The 25,610-nt window shown below is 42.6% G+C and overlaps 1 protein-coding gene across 8 annotated transcripts in view; it reads left to right on the plus strand.

Moving 5' to 3' along the window:
• The window catches only part of LOC149444320 (uncharacterized), a 192,075-nt gene that overhangs the window by 42,432 nt on the left and 124,033 nt on the right, over nt 1-25,610 (plus strand). For 7 of the 8 annotated variants that reach the window (XM_089654683.1, XM_089654688.1, XM_089654685.1 and 4 more), the window contains 4 exons: nt 4,797-4,930; nt 9,906-9,943; nt 12,315-12,400; nt 18,242-18,304. In XM_089654683.1, coding sequence (XP_089510809.1) covers nt 4,797-4,930; nt 9,906-9,943; nt 12,315-12,400; nt 18,242-18,304 — 321 coding nt within the window. Of the gene's footprint in view, nt 1-4,795; nt 4,931-9,905; nt 9,944-12,314; nt 12,401-18,241; nt 18,305-25,610 lie in introns of those variants that run through there. The other variant, XM_089654690.1, reaches the window with a different exon arrangement.

A 25,610-nucleotide genomic window follows, 5' to 3' on the forward strand; every position in this document is an offset into this window, starting at 1 on the left:
GGATTCTCCATAATTGCGGCACAGACCGCAATAAAAAAAAAATGGCAAACGTTCTAATCCCTCTCCACTCTATCCAAATCTAAAAAAAATGTTTTACCTTTAGGTATACTAAAGTGATTTCCAGTTTCCATGAGCATCAGCCAGGTATGGTAAATACAGTCAGGTGCCTCCCACTTGTTAAGGGACCAAACGTAATGGGACAATTGGCTTCTCAGCTGTTCCATGGCCAGGTGTGTGTTATTCCCTCATTATCCCAATTACAATGAGCAGACAAAAGGTCCAGAGTTCATTTCAAGTGTGCTATTTGCATTTGGAATCTGTTGCTGTCAACTCTCAAGATGAGATCCAAAGAGCTGTCACTATCAGTGAAGCAAGCCATCATTAGGCTGAAAAAACAAAACAAACCCATCAGAGAGATAGCAAAAACATTAGGCGTGGCCAAAACAACTGTTTGGAACATTCTTAAAAAGAAGGAACGCATCGGTGAGCTCAGCAACACCAAAAGACCCGGAAGACCACGGAAAACAACTGTGGTGGATGACCAAAGAATTCTTTCCCTGGTGAAGAAAACACCCTTCACAACAGTTGGCCAGATCAAAAACAGTCTCCAGGAGGTAGGTGTATGTGTGTCAAAGTCAACAATCAAGAGAAGACTTCACCAGAGTGAATACAGAGGGTTCACCACAAGATGTAAACCATTGGTGAGCCTCAAAAACAGGAAGGCCAGATTAGAGTTTGCCAAATGACATCTTAAAAAGCCTTCACAGTTCTGGAACAACATCCTATGGACAGATGAGACCAAGATCAACTTGTACCAGAGTGATGGGAAGAGAAGTATATGGAGAAGGAAAGGAACTGCTCATGATCCTAAGCATACCACCTCATCAGTGAAGCATGGTGGTGGTAGTGTCATGGCGTGGGCATGTATGGCTGCCAATGGAACTGGTTCTTTTGTATTTATTGATGATGTGACTGCTGAAAAAAGCAGCAGGATGAATTCTGAAGTGTTTCGGGCAATATTATCTGCTCATATTCAGCCAAATGCTTCACAACTCATTGGACGCCGCTTCACAGTGCAGATGGACAGTGACCCAAAGCATACTGCAAAAGCAACCAAAGAGTTTTTTAAAGGAAAGAAGTGGAATGTTATGCAATGGCCAAGTCAATCACCTGACCTGAATCCGATTGAGCATGCATTTCACTTGCTGAAGACAAAACTGAAGGGAAAATGTCCCAAGAACAAGCAGGAACTGAAGACAGTTGCAGTAGAGGCCTGGCAGAGCATCCCCAGGGATGAAACCCAGCGTCTGGTGATGTCTATGCGTTCCAGACTTCAGGCTGTAATTGACTGCAAAGGATTTGCAACCAAGTATTAAAAAGTGAAAGTTTGATTTATGAGTATTATTCTGTCCAATTACTTTTGGTCCCTTAAAAAGTGGGAGGCACATATGCAAACTGTTGTAATTCCTACACCGTTCACCTGATTTGGATGTAAATACCCTCAAATTAAAGCTGACAGTCTGCAGTTAAAGCACATCTTGTTTGTTTCATTTCAAATCCATTGTGGTGGTGTATAGAGCCAAAAATGTTAGAATTGTGTCGATGTCCCAATATTTATGGACCTGACTGTACATATTTTCATGGTTCCAAGCTTGAGCAATGTAACTATGTATAAAATATCCATACTGGAATTCCCCTTTAAATATATTCCTCAATAACAAAGGATCTAAGTCCACGTTGTGTGTACCAAATGTTTTTGCAATCCCAGGTATTCCCTTGTAAAGGTAACACTGACAGAATAACTGTGCTGTGCAGAGAGTAGAGCTCAACAGGCTCCATCCACTACAGGCTGCCTCCAGGAAAACTAGAAGAGGCGGTGGATAAAAGACCAGGTAACTTGCACAAAGTGAGAGCAGCAGTGACAAGTCTTTATTACAAGAAGTTTCCGAACAGAGCCTAACTATACACTGACTAACTGCAGATATGGAAGACATCTACAAGGCACACCAAGATTCAAATAAGAATACATATACCTCTTGTATTTAGACAATATTTGCTTATCCCAGAGTTCAGCTTTTTTTTTTAAAATCTCTTTTTTTAATGTGATCAGTTTCCCAAATAAAGTACTTGCAGTGCTTTGTCCCATCTTCCTACGGGCTGTCTAATGGTGAGCTGTGAGGTCACACAAGTCATCCTTCGTCCGTCAACGGCTGCTTATGAACACAGCTGACAAAGAGACGGCTGCTTTGACAAACTGTACCTTCTGTCTCAAAGCGCTTGCCTGGAACATTTTAGCTGACAAGCACCCCACCTCCTGCCTTCCTCGTGAGACACTTGTGTCTCACAAGTGAGTGGAGTGAGATGAAGATGCTGTTTGTTAAAGCAGCCCTCTCCTTTGTAACCGCAATGTCAGGAGATTATGGAGGAAAGAGGGGTTCCCTGTCCAACCTCAAAGCTAGCTTTAACCGCATGCCGCCCAGCCACTGTACATATACGGCGGCAGGGCGGCACTCGCAGGCAAAACCACGTTTTAAAACGTGTGTTTTGTAAACAAATAGGGGGCGCACGCGAGGCGCGCCGCCGCCCTATCTGTCCCGCGGATCACCGCCGCAGATGTGAGTCGCCGGGTCACAGCCGGTCCTTAGCAGCTATGTCCCAGCGATCGGCGGCAAACAGTGACAGACAGCACAGCTGCAGTAGCTGTGCTGTCTGTCACTTTCCTGTCAGCTCGAGGATGAGCTGATCGAGAAAGAACAGTTTCTCTTTCTCGATCAGCCTTGTCCCGCCCAGTACACACCCCCGCCCCCTAGTAAAACACTCCCCTCACTCTTATAACCCTTCCCTGCAAAATAAAGTTAACCCCTTCCTCCCCATTGCCATTAGTACAGTGTCAGTGTTTTTTTTTTTTTGCACTGATCACTGTATTAGTGTTTTTGGGGATGTCAGTGACCCCAAGTCAGTACCCCCCAATGTCAGAATGTCCGCCGCAGTCCCGCAATAAGTCGCTGGTCGCTGCCATAAGTCCCTGATTGCCGCCATAATTCGCTGATCGCCGCAATTATTAGTATAAAAAAAACCCTAAAAATCCCAGTATCTTTCCCGCCATTTGTAAACGCTATAACTTTCACATAAACCAATTAATTTACACTTATTGGGTTTTTTTTTTTAGCAAAGACATGTCGCAGAATGCATTTTGGCAGAAATTTATGACTAAATTTGATTTTTGCATTTTTTTTTTACTGGACATGTTTTATAGCAAAAAGTCCAAAATATTGTTTTTTTTCCCTCAAAATTGTCAGCCTTTTTTTTTATAGCGCAAAAAATAAAAACCGCACAGGCAATCAAATACCACCGAAAGAAAGCTCAATTTGTGGGAAAAAAAAGGATGTAAATTTCATTTATGTACCGTATTGCATGACCGCGCAATTGTCCGTTAAACTACCAACTAACCAACTTTGAGTTTACTATATATTTTTTATAGATGAAAGTAAAAAATATTGTTTTTCTTCAAAATTTTTGGCCTTTTTTTGTTTATAGCGTGAAAAATAAAAAGCGCACAGGTGATCAAATTACACCGAAAGAAAGCTCTATTTGTGTGAAAAAAAGGACGTAAATTTCGTTTGGGTGCAGCATTGCATGACCGCGCAATTATCAGTTGAATTAGTGCAGCGCCGAGTAGCAAAAAGAGGCCTGGTCATTAAGGGGGGTAAATCCTCTGGAGCTCAAGTGGTTAAGCTGGGTAAACATGTTCTGAATTTTGGTTTGTGTGGTTCCTGTCAGGAAAGGTGCATATATGTGCGCAGGCTCATGAATCTGAGGAACCCTGCCTGTGGCTGAATGGCGTGTGCATGCAAACAGGCGAACATGCGTGCACAAGTGCATATTGGTGCCAGACAGGATATTTAAATTGCCCTAGTCCCCTGTGCAAGTGCTGTTTGGTCTACTATGTTTCTGAGCATCTGTGCATCCGTTCCTGTATTGATTTTCTGTTGCCGACCTCATTTGCTTCTGACTCTGCCTGAACACCGCCTGTCCTGACCCCTGACTTGCCTCTGTACTACGCTTCTGCCTGCAGCTTCTGCTTATCTGCCTTGCTGTTACCGACCTTGGCCTGACTCCCAACTACTCTGCCTGCTGTCTGTATGTGATCTGTCCACTAGTTGCTGACCTGGACTGTCTGACCCTGCCTTGGTTCTCCTGCCTGCACTTGCTGCCCAGTGCCTGTCGCCAGCTCCTGTCCGTCTGCCAGCATGCATCCAGCCAGCTATTCCTGCATATCCTAACGCACATCAGCATCTAGACTCATCAGGCACTCATTCCACTCTGTGCTCTGGCCTGAACCAGAGCTGTAGGAGAGGCCTACCTCTGTGCTTCAGGCTCCATCACCAGGTAAGGTACAACCCCTGTCTGATCAACAGAAGCCGATTGTTAGACTGGCTGATGGAAAACCAGCACTCGATCAGCACTAGCAGCCAATGACTGCAGCACTGATTTGTGTACTCTGGCAGGGGGTGTCCACATTGTTAAAATGCAATAGCGCAGTGGGGAAGATCCTTGCATCCATATCACTTATATGTATGCGGGGAACTGTCCGTGTATAAACTGCTTTAGACGGCACATAGGAAGATAGTACAAATTACTATATGTACTTTGTTCCCTGGGGAACAGAACATAATAAAAAATGAAAGTGAGCCTTCTTCTTTAAACTTGTATTCTCATTTTAATTTGGTGTTTTTTGCCATGCTATTTCTGAGATATAAGCATTTAAAACATTAATATGTATGTTTGATTTGCAGAGTTGTTCGCACTGTCAAATAAAAGGAGCTACTGTTGGCTGTAATAACAGAAGGTGCAGGAAAACATACCATTATCTATGTGTGACGGAAGCCGAAGGTATACACGTTAGAGAGGAAGATAAAGAACTGTATATGTAAGTCCCATTTATATTGAACTGATATTCTCTAACAATTTTCTTAAACTAAAAGTCTGATTATAGGTGTCTTTTGCAATGGATCATAGGATTATCAAGGGGAAAAAGCTATTTTTAACTTTTAAAGTGTCATTACTTAGCTTTACAATAGAAGTAACGGCTTTTTGTAACTCACGCTCCATGCATCATATACCTTTAAATAAAGTAAATTGTTATGAGTGAAATTACCTTTTTTGCATTGAGATTTTAGTTATCACGTGACTGCAATGCCCATAAATGTGTTCTCCCAGTGTGGCCATTGGGTGTATCTCCCTTGTTGTATTGATGTCATTTCCAGAAGTGACGTATAATGGTGGCGGGTGTGAACAGGGAAAATTTCAGAAGTGATGTAGTGTTGTTCATCATACTCGGTGGCATTCCCATGGAAGCTGGACACTCGCCTGCTTTGTTTTCCTTTTCCTTCACAGTGCCACGGTTGCAGTTGAAAATAAGCTGCTTTTTGTCTTTTTTTTTTTTTTACACAACTCTCCTACAGAATGCTACCAGTAGCAGCAGCATATTCTCCTGTGGATGGTGCTGATAGCAGGTTGGGGCAGGGCTACCCTGAGCTGTGCTTCGATGTTTACACAGAAGCCAAGAACTGTTTAAGGAAGTGCCTGTGATCTACCAAATTCGGCTGTACAGGCACTCTGTTGGTAAACCTCAGGAGATTGATGATTGTTTAGGTTAGACTGTTTCTAATCTAGACAATCTGGAATGAATAATTCATGACTCAACAAATCCCAGGTAGACATGGCGACTAGAAATTGTGGCCCGGCGTCTGGGCTTTTGTCAGCCCATTCACTGTTGGTCTGAATAATGTGTCTGCCTGACACCCATACGCATTATTTAGACAGGAATGTGGCTCGGAGTGGGGCCTGACAGGAGGGTGAGGGAATGGAGGAGAAGACGGCGGCGGTGGTACCCAACCTGTGAAGTCAGGGGCGGACTGGGCCGGGGGACAAGACAGCGGCTGAGCGTGCCATGAGAAGACTGATCTCACTGAGCTCCCGCCTCCGATCTTTTTAATTCTCCTATCTGTGGCTGCATTACCATCTGCATCAGCTCCCGCTTCCACCCACAGCTGCCTGTGTCCCTGCAGAGCTCTCTGGGAAAACAGAGAGGAAGGAGCAGGATCCAATCTCCAACATGGCACCGCCTCAGCACTGCTACAGAGAACCCCACAAGGTGATGAGAAAAAGGACTACAGTGTCCTTACAGTAGTGAACAGGACAATCCCGCAAAACAGCCAGCTAAACAGCCAGCCAGGGAGGGACATGTTGCTTTATGCATGTCTGTCCATTCTTCTCTCAGACACTGCTATGGAGGATGCATTGAACATGCAGGAGGACACATGGGGAGTGGGGGATTGCACTGCTGTCCTGCACCCTACATTCTACACCCTTCTGCAACCCATGTCCTGCATTCTGCATCATTCACCTGCACCCCATGTCCTGCGTTCTGCACCCTGCAGATTTTATCTTTGACTGGAATGCCGCTTTATTATAACTCCGTATTAAATACATCAAATGTAATTGCTAATACCAGTAAAATAAAAAAATAAAAAAAGCCTTGGCTGCAAATGCTGTCTGAAAAAGAATGAAAGCTAGTGGTGTCAATCCTCTTCGTCTACACCATATTAATGCACAAAAAACACACATTTGATCTTCCATAAAGATTTATAGGGAGCCATAAAACAAGTTTTTGATATTCATAATTTAATTCGATTTGCTGTTCAGTGGCATGATATACTGTATGTGATTTCACATAAGGGCCTGATCTGAGAGGAGGTCTGCTTTTTCTGGCTGGGAACTCAGTCACATTCTGAAAAGTGCATTATAATTATATTTATAGTTTGAGTGCGCACCCCTGCCATCCTGTGCCGTTATTGGACACACCACGAGTTTGTCAGCAGGTTTCAGCCAATGATTTTGGTTCTATACCTGCTGATCGGCTGTGGCCAATCACATCATAGAGTGCTGTGTTTACAAACACAGAAGTTTGTACACAGACAGAGATATGGCTATCTCTTCTCCCTGAAATCTGTGAGTAAAAGCAGCACACAGTTAACCCCTTCATTGCCTCTTGATGTTAACCACTTTCAGCCAGTATACAGCATTTTCACTGATAATTGTAGTAGTGCTACTAGCGAAGTAATTTTCAGTCAGTTGGTGTCCGTCTCAGCCAGTGTATGTTAGTGCTAGATTGTCCACCTAAAATTATATATATCATCGTTTGCATAGATTGCATTTACCTTCTTGCATTGATCACACTATCTTTTCATTAAATACCTTTTCTTTCCCTTTTTTTTGTAGCCTCCCTGGTGGTATTCCCGAGTGTAGCTCGGGGTAAAGTTTCAGTACCACAAGCGGTAACCCCGAGCTACACTCGGGCTTACCATGCGCGCTGCTCTGGGATCCCTCGATCACTTACCTTGTCCTGCACTCCCGCGATGTCCCTCCTGCAGTGTCCCCGGCAATGTCCTCCGGCGAATGTCGGCATCTGTCATCTGGGTTCCATCCCCTGCGAGCGTCAGGACGTACAGGGGACGGAACTGGTGGGAAATTTGAAAATGACAAAAAGTGACATTCACTAAATACACTATTATCACATAGTATAACATTACTGTATCAAACCATTTCACATACATTTTGTCCCTGGTGCTTTGTCCTGTGTCCTGCCTACCTTTTTACTGTTCTTTCTGCCTGGAAACTGAGAAACATCCATGGCATCCAAAAAGCGTCCCTTTAGGTCAAAAGCGGTTTTAGACCAGCTAGAGAACAGCGATAGTAAATTATAACTACTTGCAGAATTGAGTGATAATGATTCGTGGGGAAATTCGTCATCAGACACTGAAAACGATTTTGCGACTTTGCTCAGTGATGTGCGAACTTGGCGCTATATTTCAAATTTCAGTGTTTTTGGTTTGATTATATTATTGAATTAAATTTATTATTATTATATTATTATTTTTTATTATTATTTATTATATTATAATTTATGATTTTGTGTTTCAAATTTTAACATACCCGGGATGTTTACTAGACTCTTGTTCGGACAGATTTCAGTGAGTTATTCCTAAAAATTACAGGCCTACAATAAAAAAATACATATTTCCATGCAAAAAAATGTACCGCTTTGAGCACAGAAATATGAACATAATCAGACCGCTAGGGAGGTTAAGTGATCATATTCCCTCTGTTGTCAGCTGCATAAGGAGCTGGGGGAAGAGAAATAGTAGCACGCTGAACTTCCCAGTGAATGGCTGTGTAGGGTGGGGTGTTAGGACAAGTCTGATCATTGGAGGAGGGCAGGCTGAGTTCCTAGCATAGCTAGAAAACTGACCATGTTGTGTTCTCCTGCCTAGTGTGTTCAGTTTTCATTAGGAAAGCAGAGAGACTGGCAGGACCACCAGGGATTTCCCACAAAGAAAGCGATACAAAGAGAACAAAATAAGTTAAAAAACCCCTCTGCGCTACCACTACCTAACCTGCCAATGTGAGTTGCAGCAAGCACCTATTTGTGTTCCCACAAATAAAACAAATAAATGCGCTACTCTTATAAAAGTATACCAGTGAATATCAAACCAATATGAAAAGTAAAAACCCAGCTGAGACCTCACATAAGTGAGCTAAAAGATGAGTGAATAATGACAGTAATCATGATAGTTAAAGAGGCATATAGTGTGAAAAATACTGTCAATAATGAAAATATTCAAAAGTAAACACCAGGCTGAGCACTGCTTAGAAAATGCAAAAGGCAGAAAAATCAATGTAAATGATCAATCGTCAAGATAATGTCCAAAATAACATGAAAAGCCAAGTGACATATACAAAAAAAGTTAAAGATAAAGAAAAAAATAATAAATATAAAAAGAAACACCCGGCTGATTCCAAGTGTAATTGGGTGTAGTAGGCAATATATAAATGTTACGTTGTGACGTGCCTTAAAAAACACACAAATCTTCAAAAAAATCCACCAGTGGTCCTTAGCTTATGTAAGATACACCGCATGTGCTTCTTCCATCGGCTAGTATGCACTCATGAATCCAACTTAGACCTATAAACAATATACATATACACCATTACACACAAATTGTTGATGGTTTTATTCCCCATATGCAGCTTTGTAGATCCATATGCTGATGATCATGATTTCCAATTTTTAAAAGTCCCCCATACACTGTCCAATCAAGATTGCATGAGACCTAGCAAGTGCAGCGCAGAGTGTTGGTGTTTTCTCTTGTACGGGGTGTATTTTACCACAAGAGGTTGTTTATAGATGTCTTAGTTCATGTCATATTGTGACGTAGTAAATGGTGTTGGAATATATTTTTGTTTTTTATGCACGTTTTGGAGTCTTGACTGAGTGAAGACATATTTAGAAGGAGCAAACACAAATTTATCATTGCATGAAGGATTTATTCCAACAAAATGCATTTGACCTATTATAATTTGTAGGTCGAACCTTAAGGTGAGCAGGGAGTGTGTCTTGAATACAAGCACAGTGTTGGAAAGTAGTTGACAATACATTTATTTGGAAAATTTGAACTTGGGATCTGGACTATTATATATTTTTCACAGCTGATTTCTCATGGAGTGATGTTTGTGTATTTGAGCTTTATTTAATTTATATGTTTTTGATGATGAGGAGTTAGCGCACTACATTTTTTATTAAATTGTCTTTTTAAGTGAGAGTACACTTAGTGAGTGGTTGCAGCAAGCTCCCCCTTCTGTCATTTATCCTTATTCATGCTTATGGTGTAGCAGTGCACTAGCGTGAGTTACTATATTTTCAAACACAAAGCTTTACATGGTTGGATATAGTCCTGGCTCACTGTAATTTATTTTCATATTTGTTCTGCTCCACATTTCTTTATTCTAAAGTGACATTTATATGAATGATTTGTTGTTCAATTTTTGTTTTCTATTTACAGTGCCTACTGTTATAAGCATAAAGCTCAAGCTGCAAACAGTAAGTTAAGTTTATACGCAGTGCTCTGGAAAACACACATAAACCACCGGTGCGCCCGTAAATGGCTGTGATCTGAGCTGTCTGTGCACAGCTCAAATCACAGGCACAATGTACAGAGCCAATCAGAATGGCTCTGTACCTTGTAACACTGTGAAGCACAGCCATCGCAATGTAAACACTGCCAGTGTTTGCAAAACGTTAGTCCTTTTTTTTTTTGTTTAAAGGTAAACAAATGAAAGGTAATTTTAAGGAATACCCAATTTCTGGTCTTTTTTTCCCTTTTATACATAAAAAACCCATTGGTTATTAAATATCACCAAAAGAGCCCCATCTGTTTAGAAAATCATGTAAAATGAATTTGGATACAGTGTTGCATGATTGAGTAATTCTCAGGTAATCACAACACTGAAAATCGAAAAATGGACTAGTAATGATGAAGTATATATAGCGTAGTACTCAAGCAGGTAATAAACATTGTTTATTGTAAGAAAAAAACTTCCTTTGTGTACAAGGCTTAAAACTCCAAACTTTCAGCCTGCATTGATGAATAGCACAATGCAGAACTCTACAGAAAGAGGTGTCTTGGAGACACTTGTAGCAACAACCCCCAAAAAGAGACCTATAATTGTATATGTGTATGTGTGTGTGTGTATATGTATGTATATATATATATATATATATATATATGTTTTTTCACATTTTTATCCAAGACATATATGATGTTAAAAAGTATAAGGCTATTGTATTTACCATAAAAATGTTAAATGTAATCCAAAGGGATGCATACTTTCTGAAAGTAAAATGTATTTCAGAAATAAGGATGGGTTTATAAATTAAGATATATGTATAACAATAGTGCAGCGCTATAAAATGGCACATGAATAAAAGTGAAAAGGAGAGACACACGTCCTAGATGGGAGAAATCCTAAATAGAGGGTTCAGTGAGTGCTATAACATCCTGAGGAAGTCACGTGCATCAATCGTGACGTAACGCGTAGATACGCCAGTAGGAGGGGCTTGAGCGGCAACGTAGTGACGTTATATCCAGTGCGGGCGCCATCTTGGTGCACCCCAGCATTGCCCACACATGCAGTACACCCATAGTGTGGTGAAAACGCAGTTTTACATCTATTTTAATGTGAGTAATCACTTTTATGCATTGTCATTTCTTCAATAAACAGGTTTACACTATATTGGATCTTTTGCTTTACTGGGGACGTCCTAGATGGGTGAGATCCTAAATAGAGGGTTCAGTGAGTGCTATAACATCCTAGATGGGAGAGATCCTAAATAGAGGGTTCAGTGAGTGCTATAACATCCTGAGGAAGTCACGTGCATCAATCGTGACGTAACGCGTAGATACGCCAGTAGGAGGGGCTTGAGCGGCAACGTAGTGACGTCATATCCGGTGCGGGCGCCATCTTGGTGCACCCCAGCATTGCCCACACATGCAGTACACCCATAGTGTGGTGAAAACGCCGTTTTACATCTATTTTAATGTGAGTAATCACTTTTATGCATTGTCATTTCATCAATAAACGGGTTTACACTATATTGGATCTTTTGCTTTACTGGGGATGTGTACGGAGTGGTACCTGTCCTAGTATCAGGAGGCAGCGTTTGGATATCTACCTACCAGAGGAGGAGGGAGTCCCAACATTACTGCTAAGGAGGACCTTATCCTTTGGAGGAATACAGAGTGGCATATTTAGCTCATTGGTCCTGAGGGACCTGGGCAGGAAAGTGAGGGGGCACCCCTGTCACTGAGGATTGACACGCAATTTTGAGCACCTGCATGAGGAGTGTTTGTTTCATTCATAAGGACACTTATTCATTTAAAGTTTTATGCTTTGGTTGTGAGTGACCCCCCACATTGCATGATTTATATCTCCCTAGAAGGGGTACACGCACTGTTATAGCACTCACTGAACCCTCTATTTAGGATCTCTCCCATCTAGGACGTGTGTCTCTCCTTTTCACTTTTATTCATGTGTCATTTTATAGCGCTGCACTATTGTTATACATATATCTTGATTGCTTTTGGTGCCCAGGTTGTGGCATTTTAGTGCTGGCTGCTTAGACTCTTGTAGTTTAATAGCGCAGGAGTATATTTCATTTGCAGTTGGGTTTATAAATTGTATCCATCTATTACCAATGACCGTGCAAGGTATAAGTAAACAGTGATAGCCTATGTTTATTAAGAATTGTGATCAGTGTTTGGTTAGAATACCAGAGAGACTGGTAATGGTCCATGATGTACTGAGTGTAAAGTTCTAGAAGAACCCCGATTTCTGCAGTATAAATGTATTAAAACATACGCAATTACTTTTTCATTGTGTCATATAGATAGACCTTGTATTTTTACTTTCAGACAACCAGTTGGATAAAGACACTGAAACTTCTGGAACGCTCATAACATCAGCCTGTTCAAACGAATCACGCAAAAAGAAACCACTGGTAAATTAAATGAAAATGTGATTACTTGTTTGTCACTGCTTCAGAGAGAGCTTTTTAACCAAAGGAAGAATAATGGGATTTTAACAGTGCTGAAAACCTCTCCTCAGAAAAAAATCATAAAAGCTATATCATAAAGCAAAGCTTTTACTGTAATACCTTAAAATGTCTTGAGGTAAACACCCCTAAAAGCTTGTATAATGAAAAAGCAGCTCAGCCACCCCTGCCAACGTTGTCTTCCCCCACATACAAAATTGATCATATATTTAAATACACATGGCTTTTAAAAACCAAGAAAATCATAAAGGGGGGGGGGGAGAACAGAATGATTGAGGGTTCTAAGGGTTCAAGTACTGGGTTCAAGGGGTGCAAGTAACTGTAGCTGTTAAAAAAAAGAATACAACAATGCAATATTATTATTATTATTATTATTATTATTAATAAACAGGATTTATATAGCACCAACAGTTTGCGCAGCGCTTTCCAAATTGAATAATATACAGATACTATTAAACCAAATAAATCAATTTAATATGTGCAAGGGGTGATTAACCTAGGCTGAAGAGTGCCCCAATACATATCTGGTTAGGTCAAAGGTAGATAGATGAAACGTGTGAAGTGAGGCAGTGCCCAGAGGTCCAGGCCTGGGGAAACAATGATCTATACATAGAGCGGGGACCAAGAGACTCTCCACTAATGGCCCCTCAGATAATATTCGATAGAGTAAACAAAATGGAATATATAAGTGGGGCAACAAGATAGCTTAAAGCGGAGTTCCACTCAACCTATTCAAAAATAAAAGTCAGCAGCTACAAAAACTGTAGCTGCTGACTTAAAAAACAGCTTGTTTTACCAGCCGTCCTGTATTCCAGGAGGCCGGCATCTTCAGCCAGGTACCCACTGCGCATGCGCTTCATGAATGGTCCTGTAGTCTTCTGGGACTTATCACGTGTCCCTAATGACTACAGAGAGGGAGGGAGAACACCTTCCGCCTCCAATCGGACCGGAAGTGGGAGCGGGTACCTGTCAAATTCGGGTTACTCGTCCCCCCTTGCTTCCCAAAGATGCCAATCCTTAATGGGGAGCGGGGGAGCAGTCCTTAAAGCGGAACTTCCCCTTTTTCTGTGGAACTCCGCTTTAAGGAGGAATAACCACGATGATAATGAGGAAGATTGAGACTTTACATATGTCTTTAAAAGCTACCTTGTTGTACAGGACTCTCCATAGGTATTGGACAACGTCCAGGGGAATAAACATAACAGGCCTTGCTAAAATCACAGGCTAAAACAAACCATGCCGAACCTACAGCCAAAAATGAAGAGTAGCAATTACCGTGAATAATCCTGTACTATAATGTAAATCCAGACCCATATGGTTGTTTTCAACAAGGCATCTAAAAAGCTCCCCTCAGAGAAAAACAATGTGGTAAGCATAATCTCTATTAGCACAGTCCAAAAGATCGCAACCCGGTATAGCTTGTAGCAGGGATATATAAAGGAGAATCAGCCTCCCCACCACTCCACTCACGGCGTCCTGATGTTGATGGGGCACAAGTAGATGTGTCACCGCGCGGTCACTAGATATCGCACGCATGCGCAGTAATGGCGGAGCGATAGACGGAAGTCTTCACCAGTGCACCAACCAACCCAGGGACAAACAGACCGCCAAAACAGCCGTGCACAGTGGAATGTAATAAGCCCCTTAAGGCAGGAAAAGCAGAGGCAGAGCACATACCACCACGCCCAGCTAGAAGTCAACCTTTATTAGGCAGTAAAGACTAGCACCATCTTGTTTCCAAACTTTAATATGCAGAAATCCCTAATAAGTAGACTTATAGGGAAACCGATCATAAATAACCACATAATATAAAGCCAAAAAGAACTAGACTAATGCAATGACATTAAACAAAAACAAACAACCCTATATCCTAAATTATATAGATCAGATTGACTTCCAAATGCAATAGACCATATTACTTCCGCCGGGGCACAGAACAATGGACAAAATCCAACCCCATATACCTCAGAAATTACCTCACACATGTCATACTTATGGGGCAAACTGCCATCAGTTTCACAGATACGTCTACCCATATAGCACCATCATACACCAAACAAAAAAATAAAGAGAATCAATGTTATTAGGAGAGAACAAAATACATGATATGGCTATCTATTGTGCACATACTAGGCCTAAGTTTATCAAGAATAATTATAGGAAAGATTTAAAGCTATTACTTTCATTGATACCTGGAGGCTTAGTCGCCTCCAGATGGAAAATCCATTTGGTCTCCAGCTAGAGGGCTCTAATCCAAGACAAATGGGTCATTTCCATGATTTTTCTGGGATACAGACTAGAATTTCAGGTATTTCCCTCTCCCCAGTTTCTAAGATTAAATGTACCAACAAATCCAGAAACAAGAAGAGCTTTATTTCAGACACTCTATTGTCTATTGGCTCAAGGAGTAATCAAGGAGGTTCCAGCGGGCGAAAGGTTTCAGGGGTTTTATTCAAACCTGTTTACAGTCCCAAAACCAAATGGGGGATGTAAGGCCCATTTTGGACCTTGTGGGGTTAAATCAGTTCCTATCTGTACGATCCTTTCGTAAGGAATCGGTTCGGTTATCAGTGGAAGCCAACAGGAGGCAGATTTTTTGGCGACCATACACAGTAAGGACACATGCCTGCATGTACCGATAGTCATTCCTCACCAAAGATTTTTCAGGTTTGCAGTAGGAGCTCAGCATTTCCAGTTCATAGCATTACCACTTGGGCAGGCCATGGCTCCCAGAGTTTTTCACAAAAATTCTTGTTCCGGTTTTGGGGGTACTCAGAACTCGGGGAGTATCTGTCACAGGTTATCTAGACTATCTCTTGCTCAGAAATCAGTCAGTGCCAGATCATAAGCAGTATGTGGTCCTTACGATGCAAATCCTGGAACAGCTGGGCTGGGTGCTCAACCTCAAGAAGTTGGTCCTGGAACCAGTGCAGAGCCTGGAGTATTTGGGTATAGTCCTAGACATGGTTCAGGCAAAGGTATTTCTGCTTCCAGGGAAACATTGCGCCCTGAGGAACGAGGCTTTCAGTTTGAAGGCAAAGATGTATCCTTCATTTCGCCTCTGTATGAGATTGCTAGGGAAGATGGTGTCCTCATTCGAGGCTATTCCCTATGCTCAATTCCACTTCAGACTGCTGCAAAGGTACATTCTGTCTGTTTGGAGCAAAAAGATTCCGGCCCTGGATTACTGCATATCTCTGTCTCCAGAGGTGCAGCAGAGCCTGAATTGGTGCTTGATAACTCATAATTTGGAAAAGGGAAGATCCTTCCAGCCAGTGGTGTGGAAGTTGGTAACCACCGATGCAAACCTTTCAGATTGGGAGGATGTTCTGGAGGAAGCCACAGTTCAGGGAACATGCCTTTCACGGGAAAGGGTTCTTCCCATCAAACTCCTGGAACTTCGAGCAGTGAGGCTAAGCTCTGAGATATTTGACATCTAAGCTTCAGGATTGGCTTGTAAGGATTCAGTCCGACAATGCCACAGCTGTCAGAGATATGTTCCAAGTCTGCTAGCAGTGTTCATTCCAGGTGTGAAAAATTGGCAGGCGGATTAGCTCAGTCGCTGGCAGTTGATTCTAGGGGAATGGACTTTGCATCCCAATGTTTTCAAGGAAATCTGCCAGCGATGGGGTTGCCCGGATGTAGATCTCTTGGCATCCAGGTTTAACAACAAGGTCGGCCTTTGTGTCCAGGGTAAGGGACCCTCGTGTGGCAGGGGTAGACGCCTTAGTGATTCCTTGGAACCAGTTCTCACTGATTTATGCCTTTCCTCCGATCCAGCTGCTGCCGCATCTCTTTACGCAGGATTCAGGAGGAGTCTGTTCCAGTGATACTGATTGCTCCGGCCTGGCCCAGGAGGGCCTGGTAGGCGGACATAGTGAAGATGGCAGTAGACAGGCCGTGTTGTCTCAAGGTCCTATATTGCACCCAGCTTTACGGTTGTTAAATTTGACAGTGTGGCTATAGAAACCCAGATCCTGAAGAATAGGGTAATGTCGGATTCTGTCATCCCCATCATGTTGGGTGCTAGAAAGGAAGTTTCTAGGAACATTTATTACACAACCTTAAAGGCTTACATTGCCTGGTGTGAGGTTCACAAATGGCATCCATGAAAATATGTGATTGCAGGATTCTGTTGTTTCTTCAAACAGGGTTGCAGAAGAATTTGGCTGTTGGTACCATAAGGGCCAGGTTTCAGGATGAGCTAATTTTTTTCCAGAGGCCCATTGCACCTCACTCTTTGGTCCGCACTTTTTTACAAGGAGAAATGCATATGGCTCGTCCTGTCAGGTTGCCTTTGTGTCCTTGGAACCTGAACTTGGTTTTGAAGGTTTTGCAAAGGCCACTATTTGAACCTATTGGAGAGACTCCACTGGTCCTGTTGACAGGTAAGGTGTTGTTTCTAGTGGCAATCACTTCTGTGAGAAGGGTGTCAGAGTTGGCAGCTCTATCTTGCAGAGAACCACTTCTGGTTTTGCATTATGATAGGGTGGTGTTGCGACCTCATCTGTAGTTTTTACCAAAGGTGGTTTCTGGTTTTGATCTCAATTAAGACATAGTTCTGCCTTCATTCTTTCCTAGGCCTCAGTCAGCAAGAGAGATTTCTGCATACTTTGGATGTGGTTCATGCTGTAAGGGTCTTTTTGAAGGTAACCGCATAGGTCAGGAAGTCAGATCCACTATTTGCGCTGCCACAGGGACCTAGGAAGGGGCAGGTGGCATCCAGGGTGACTATTTCTTATTGGAAAGGTGAAGTCCCACCCTTTCGGGTGAAGACACACACTGCACCAGGAGTGTGGGGGCATCTTGGGTAATCCGCCATCAGGCGTCAGTGGCTCAGGTTTGCAAGGACGCTATATGGTCTTTGGTTCAAACATTCACAAGATTCTACCAGGTGAATGTCGGAGCCACAGAGGATTCTGCCTTTGGCCGCAGTGTTTTACGAACGGCTGAGTAGGTCCTGAGGGATTGACGGCAGCTATCATGGTGTCACCCTCCTCTCAGAATTCTTATTGCTTTGGGACATCGCACATAGTCATGAATAGCCTGCTTTGTGTCCTGTGATGTACAATAAAGAAAATTGGATTTTTTTATACATACTTACCTGTAAAATCCATTTCTTGGAGTACATCATGGGACACAGAGGTTCCACCCCTCTTTCGGAAATGTCATTGCTTTCTACAAAAACTGAGGTACTTCCTGTATAAGAGGTGTTATATAGGGGAGGACCTCCTCTCTGTTTGGTCAGCCAGTGTCCATTCACCTATAGGTGGCCTATAACCCCCACATAGTCACGAATAGTCTGCTTTGTGTCCCATGATGTACTCCCAAGAAATGGATTTTACAGGTATGTAGAAAAAAATCAAAATTTTCCCACTGCTCACAATGAACAGCGCATGTTGATCGGTCATGGGCACTTCTCTATGCACACTACAAATCACATAGTCCAAAGTCCATCTTGAGTGTGAGCAAGAGAGGGTGGCTTAGATCCTATATATAGTGGAACCATGGAGAATGATGTAGCTACCTTAGAACATCGTAACAGGAAATGTGTTCACAGCAATAATAATTTTTTAAACCAAAGTTTAATGTCACTTTAGGAATGGATTTGGTTACTGGTAGCTTAGGCTGGATAGGTTTAATATGTCCATGGTTCCTAATTTAAAAAAAAATGTAGTTTGAGTCATTAACAATACTCAATAGCTTTTTGTTTTCCAGGAAAAAAATTGCTAGGCTCTTTACCACCTTAATATATGTTCTGTTTATTTTCAATTCTTTATTTAACAGAAGATCAAAGTACAGAGACAACATGCAACTGTGTCAAAAATAGGAACTCATCAGGATTCCCAGGTACAATGACCTTACCATAATGTCAATGATACAGGAAGTGAACATTGTAAAAACACAGCAAATAAAAGTACAAGCTTTTCTATTCGTCTGGCCCAGCTGAGCCGTACAGAGGAAGGGGAAGAAGATCCAAAGAACAATCAATGGAATGAGCAGGGTCATTGTTGGGCACTTACTGTTGTTTGGGGGGGTCATGTGGGAATAGGCCCCACCCAGTAGGCGGATGGCCCAAATGACAATACAGACTGGGAAGGGGTAGATCCAGCTCCCTGGCCTTCCAATCTCACAAGACCAGTTGGAGTCCTAATAGTACAAGATTCAGATTGAGCTTAGTAGGGCCGTATACCCTGAGGAGTAGATAAAATCATGGCTGTAAAACCAGTATTTAAAAAATGTGTCTCTCTTGCCCCATTCTGTTGCAATCAAGTTCTCCATCTAATTGATTTTCCCCAACTTATGCTAACCATACTGTAACTGGGGGCACTTACTGTTGTTTGGGGGGGTCATATGGGAATAGGCCCCACCCAGTAGGCGGATGGCCCAAATGACAATACAGGCTGGGAAGGGGTAGATCCAGCTCCCTGGCCTTCCAATCTCACAAGACCATTTGGAGTCCTAATAGTACAAGATTCAGATTGAGGTTAGTAGGGCCGTATACCCTGAGGAGTAGATAAAATCATGGCTGTAAAACCAGTATTTAAAAAATGTGTCTCTCTTGCCCCACTCTGTTGCAATCAAGTCCTCCATCTAATTGATTTTCCCCAACTTATGCTAACCATACTGTAACTGGGGGCACTTACTGTTGTTTGGGGGGGTCATGTGGGAATAGGCCCCACCCAGTAGGCGGATGGCCCAAATGACAATACAGGCTGGGAAGGGGTAGATCCAGCTCCCTGGCCTTCCAATCTCACAAGACCAGTTGAAGTCCTAATAGTACAAGATTCAGATTGTGCTTAGTAGGGCCGTATACTCTGAGGAGTAGATAAAAGCATGGCCATAAAAAACTGTATTTAAAAAATGTGTCTCTCTTGCCCCACTCTGTTGCAATCAAGTCCTCCATCTAATTGATTTTCCCCAACTTATGCCAACCATACTGTAACTGGGGGCGCTTGCTGTTGTTTCCAAAAAGTAGGTAACTTTTTGCTGTGCTCACCAGGAGTGGAGCAAAAGAACGTCTTTAAGTCTTACCTGGGGATATCATAGTGATAGCAAGAAGGCAATCTGGTAATTGGTAAATCTCTCAGTTATGCCTATGTTTTATATGTACATCAGACCAAAAGTCCTGAATTCTGTCATATGACCAAAAAGTATATAGCATGTATCCAACCTCCGCACATCTCCAGTGTGTCTCTGTGGAAACAGCTTGTGAATCCGATTGGGAGTACAGTACCATCTTGTCAAGATTTTAAGTCCGGATTCTTGATATTTAGCGCAAAGCGAAATTTTATATGCTAACAGAAGTATTCTCCAAATCTGCTTGTTGGAGAAAGAAACACCGAGATCTCTCTCCCATGTGGAGATGTATGGAAATTTGAACCATTCCTGGGAAGGAAGAAGTAGTCTATACATCAATGAAACTTCATGATGGAAAGGAGTTTGGTCTTCACGAAGCTGTTCAAAAGTATTGAGAATGGAGTTAAAAGAGGTGCCTTTGATAAGAATGTCAGAAATGGGAGAGTTGGAGTTTGTTCCAGAAATAGAGCTCAGTAAGGGTAGGGTTCGAGAGTAGCTGTGATCTGGAAGGACAACAGCCTTCAGATGTGAATTCTCTTGCCTGGAACAGACTTCTGTGTTTCATGACCTGGAAGCCTGGGTCAGAAAGTCCTTGGCTGAAAGGGGGGAAAATGTGGAGACCGGGCAGGAGAGAGTTTTTCCCCAGAAAAAAAAATTGGAGCATATGAGCCAGGTCTCCCCTATCGTTGGATGAGACCTGAGGCTGAGTGGTAACTCATCTCGACACAAGGGAAGATGCAACAAAGGGATACCTGAAACAGCTTGCTCAGTAGCTATTTATTGCTTAAGAGGGGCATGTTGGCACTATTCTGGTACCCTTGTTAAAGGGCGATATCTGGGAGCTCCATGTCTCCCTGTATTGTTGGCAGGAAAAAAATAGGAGTGCCTGTAGAAGATACAAGAGAGGCATTATGTTCATTTTAATGATATTGCACCTCCCAAACCATGAAAATGTTCCTTTGTGCCAGGTCAATAGACCTGGTTTGATCACTGAAAGGGGTGGGAAATTGAGTTTATAAGTATCCTCTAATAGCCTGGGGAGGTTGGTACACAATACCTAGTATGTGAGGTCACCCACCTAAATGGAAAGTTGATCCTGAGATGTTTAATAGAGGAGTCTGGTATATAAATCTTAAGGGCTTTTGCTCTGGAAATTGATACAAAAGTTGGATAGGGATCTGTATTTGTTGAGTTCAGTAAAGAGAAAAACAGGAGATCATCTGCATAGGTTGTGACCTTCATGAGTGATGGTGCCCCTAATGAAGAGCCAATATTATGTGGAGGATTTCTGATTTTGCAGAGGAAAGGATCCAATGTACAGTGGGGATCAAAAGTTTGGGCACCCCAGCTAAAAATGAGTATTAATGTGCATAAAGAAGCCAAGGAAAGATGGAAAAATCTCAAAGGCATCAAATTACAGATTAGACATTCTTATAATATGTCAACAAAAGTTAGATTTTATTTCCATCATTTACACTTTCAAAATAACAGAAAAAAAAAAAGGGGAAAAACTTCCTTCCTGATCCCACGAGAGGCAATCGGATATTCCCTGGATCAACTTTACCTATAAATGTTAGTATCCAGTTATATTATGTGTACCTAGGAGAGAATCCAGGCCTTTTTTAAAAACAATCCACTGAGCTGGCCAGAGCCAACTTTTGAGGGAGTCTATTCCACATTTTCACAGCTCTTACTGTGAAGAAACTTTTCTGTATTTGGAGATTAAATTTCTTTTCCTCCAGACGTAGAGTGCCCCCTTGTCACTCTGTGATGACCTAAGGGTGAATAACCCTACACCTAGTTCACTATATGAACCACTGTTGCATCCAGTGGTTTGTATCCAACAACTCGGGGATCACTAAGCGGGCCTGTTGGGCACAAAGTTCCAATAACTTCTGTCTACATTTAGCAATGATGGCCTTCGCTTTATCCCAGAGGATGGAGTTTAACCACTTGCCAACTGCGCTATAGCCGAATGACGGCTACAGCGCAGTTGTCCAGTTCTGGGAGGGCGTCATATGACATCCTCCCAGAAAGCGCCCTCCCACGTGCCCTGTGGGGACACGCACCCGGCGATCTCCGTGATTGCTGTATCCTACGGACACAGCTAATCACGTGATGTGGTAAAAGGCCAATCACAGCGGCCTTTTACCACGTGATCAGCTGTGTCCAATGATACAGCAGATCACCGGTAAATGCAGCTGCCGGTTATCGGCTGCACTTTCCTCATGCTTTCACAGCGAGAGGAAAGTACTGCCGATGACCGGCAATTATCAGAGGACGGATCGTCACCAATCATCAGGGCACTGATGATCAGTGCCCAGCAGTGCCGCCCACCTGTGCCCAGCAGTGCCTAGTAGCGTTACCCACCAGTGCCTAGTAGTGCCATCCACCAGTGCCCAGCAGTGTCACCCATCAGTGCTGCCCAGCTGTGCCACCCATCAGTGCTCAGCAGTGTCAAGAGTCAGTGCCCAGCAGTGTGGCCTATCTGTGCCACCTCATCAGTGCCACCTACCAGTGCTGCCTATCAGTGCAGCCTTATCAACGCACATCAGTGAAGGAGAAAAATTACCTGTTTGCAAAATTTTATAATAGAAACAAAGAAAAACTTCTTTCTTTTGCTTTTTTTTTTTTAAAGTGCAAAAAAATAAAACACCCAGTGACGATTACATACCAGCAAAAAAAGCTCTATTTATGTGAAAAAAAATGATAAAAATTTCATGTGGGTACAGTGTTGCCTGACCGCGCAATTGTCATTCAAAGTGTGAGAGCTCTGAAAGCTGAAAATTGGCCTGGGCATGAAGAGGGTATAAGTGCCCGGTAGGCAAGTGGTTAAGTTATCTTGTAGGGTCATGACTTCAGTTAGTTTACTAGAGGCCCTTCATGGATTCCGTATTTCCCAGAGGAGGGTGTCAGTTTGTTTCACTCTTTCTTGAGCTGCGTTCCCGGTTTAATTAGGACTCCTCTAATGTATGCTTTGTGGGTGTCCCACAGAACTATAGGATCACAGTGTGGTGTGACATTTGTGGAGAAGATATGTAGTTCTCTAGCCACTTCCGCAGAGACTAAAGAGTTTTCTCAGTGGGAATCATAATGGTTCCAAAGCTAAGGTCTGGCTAGTGAAGAAGTTAAGTCAATTTCCATAGAAATGGGAGCATGATCTGAGGTTGCTATTGCACCTACTGTATAGAAGCCTTTTGAATTCTTGACATTGATGGATTGATGGATTAAGGAAAAATCAATCCTCGTGTAGGACTCATGGGTGGGAATAAAATGTGTAATCCCTGCAATTTGGATGAAGGATTCACCATATGTCCAGAAATGAAGTTCATGTAGGTTTTTCTTTATGCATTTTAAGAACAGAGTAACAGAGATGAGAAGAGGCACGAGATATATTCAGGATTGGGTCAAGGGTCAGATTGAAGCCACTGCCCTTGATCACCAAACCTTTTGCAAACATGCTCAGCGGTTTGAGAATACTCTAGAAAGGTTTGGTTTGGTTCATACTGGGCAGATAAATTTACCAGCGGGTAGACCCTGTGGCCAGTAGTCCCTTTCAGGAAAATAACCCTGCCCCACCCTTGAGACCATGGGTCCCAGATTTGGAGTCATGTGAGCATCCATGATACACCATTGCATAGTACTTATTATAAAGGTTCAGGATTTTAGCTGCTCTTAAAGTGGGTTTCTTCAAAGAAACAGAGATGGGCCTTCATCCATTTAATATTTAAGAAGATAATAGATGCTCAGGGGTTTTAAGCCCTTCACATTAAGAGAGATGAGTTGAAGTAGCCCCATTGAAGGGCTAGACATACTTGGTCATATGGTGCGGGGACGTCAAAGGAACAAGGGGGAAAGGATTGGAAGGCAGAAGTAAGTGGGCTATGGACAATGGGGGAAAAAAAAAAAGAAAAGGTAGAGAAAGGGAAAGAAAAGGGGGGGGGGGGAAGGGGACTGACACTATAGGCATTTTGGAAGTACTACGAAGGCACTCACAAGTCAATGGCTGTATGGCCTCATGAATGCAAACCTATGTGAGGGTGGGGGTAGGAAATAGCTGGGAGCAAGGCCCTAAACACCCAGCCAAAGCCATGTTTTTATATAGTAAGGAGTAAGACATATGCTAAGTCATTAACAAATAAATTGTATCCCATAAAGGGAGGCATATATTGAGATGGCAATAATGTACATCAACCAGCGAAAGAATCAGCAGGTGTCCTAAGGTGTGGAAAGGAGAATATGGTCTTGGGCACCTGGCATATACAGTTGCAAGAAAAAGTATGTGAACCCCTTGGGATTACGTGGAGTTTTACATGAATTGGGCATAAAATGTGCTCTGAATGTCATCTAAGTCACAACAATAGAAGAACACAGTCTGCTGAACATAATACTACACAAACGTTAGATGTTGCCATGGTTTAATTGCACATAACATGTAAACATTCACAGTGCAGGGAGGAAAAAGTATGTGAACCTTTGGACTTAATAACTGGTTGACCCTCCTTTGGCAGCAATAACCTCAACCAAACGTTTCCTGTAGTTGCAGATCAGACCTGCACAACGATCTGGAGTAATTTTGGACCACTCCTCTTCACAAAACTGTTTCAGTGTAGCAATATTCTTGGGATGTCTGGTGTGAATCGCTCTCTTAAGGTCATGCCACAGCATTTCAATCGGGTTGAGGTCAGGACTCTGACAGGGCCACTCCAGAAGGCGTATTCTGTGCTGTTGCAGCCATTGTTTTGTTGAATTACTTGTATGCTTTGGGTCATTGTCCTGTTGCATCACCCATCCTCTGCGGAGCTTCAGTTGGCGGACAGATGGTCGTACGTTTTCCTGCAAAATGTCTTGATAAACTCTGGAATTCATTTTCCCATCAATGACAACAATCCGTCCAGGCCCTGAGGCAGCAAAGCAGCCCCAAACCATGATGCTCCCTCCGCCATGTTTTACAGTGGGGATGAGGTTTTGATGTTGGTGTGCTGTGCCTTTTTTTCTCCACACATAGTGTTGTGTGTTCTTTCCAAACAACTCAATCTTGGTTTCATCTGTCCACAGTATATTTTGCCAGTAGTGCTGTGGAACATCCAGGTGCTCTTTTGCAAACTTCAAACGTGCTGCAATATTCTTTTTGGACAGCAATGGCTTCCTCCGTGGTGTCCTCCCATGTACTCCATTCTTGTTTAATGTTTTCCTTATTGTAGATGTGTCAACAAAAATGTTAGCATGTGCCAGAGATTTCTGTAGGTCTTTAGCTGACACTCTGGGATTCTTCTTTACCTCATGCAGCATTCTGCGTTGTGCTCTTGCAGTCATTTTTACAGGACGACCACGCCTAGGGAGAGTAGCAACAGTGCTAAACTTTCTCCATTTGTAGACAGTCTGTCTTACCGTGGACACATGAACATCAAGGCTTTTGGAGATACTTTTGTAACCCTTTCCAGCTTCATGCAAGTCAACAATTCTCGATCGTAGGTCTTCTGAGAGCTCTTTTTTGCGAGGCATGGTTCACATCAGACAGTGCTTCTTGAAACCAGTAAACCCAAAACAGGTGTGTGTTTTTTAAGGGCAGGACAGCTGTCAGCAACACATCCAATATCATCACACTGATTGGAGTCAAGGTTGGCTCACTCCTGGCTCCAATTAGCTCTGGGAGAAGTCATTAAGCTAGGGCTTCACATACTTTTTCCTCCCTGCACTGTGAATGTTTACATGTTATGTGCAATTAAACCATGGCAACATCTAATGTTTGTGTAGTATTATGTTCAGCAGACTGTGTTCTTCTATTGTTGTGACTTAGATGATGTTCAGAGCACATTTTATGCCCAATTCATGCAAAACTCCACGTAATCCCAAGGGGTTCACATACTTTTTCTTGCAACTGTAAATGGATGGTTCTGTAGGCTTAAAATATAACCTCTCTCCTGTTGGCTTGTGGAACAATGCAGGTCCTCTTACTGTGAAGGTGAGTAGCTGTTATCAACGAAAAAGTAAGGTACAAGCAATATCTACAAACAGGGACAGGATGTGGTGGACAACCGCATGGATCAAGCACCCCAGTGAGGTGACGGCAGGG

This window comes from Staurois parvus, unplaced genomic scaffold, assembly GCF_062004578.1.
Source record: "Staurois parvus isolate SC_StPar_1 unplaced genomic scaffold, SC_StPar_1.0 ptg000789l, whole genome shotgun sequence".
NCBI classification, from domain to species: domain Eukaryota; kingdom Metazoa; phylum Chordata; class Amphibia; order Anura; family Ranidae; genus Staurois; species Staurois parvus.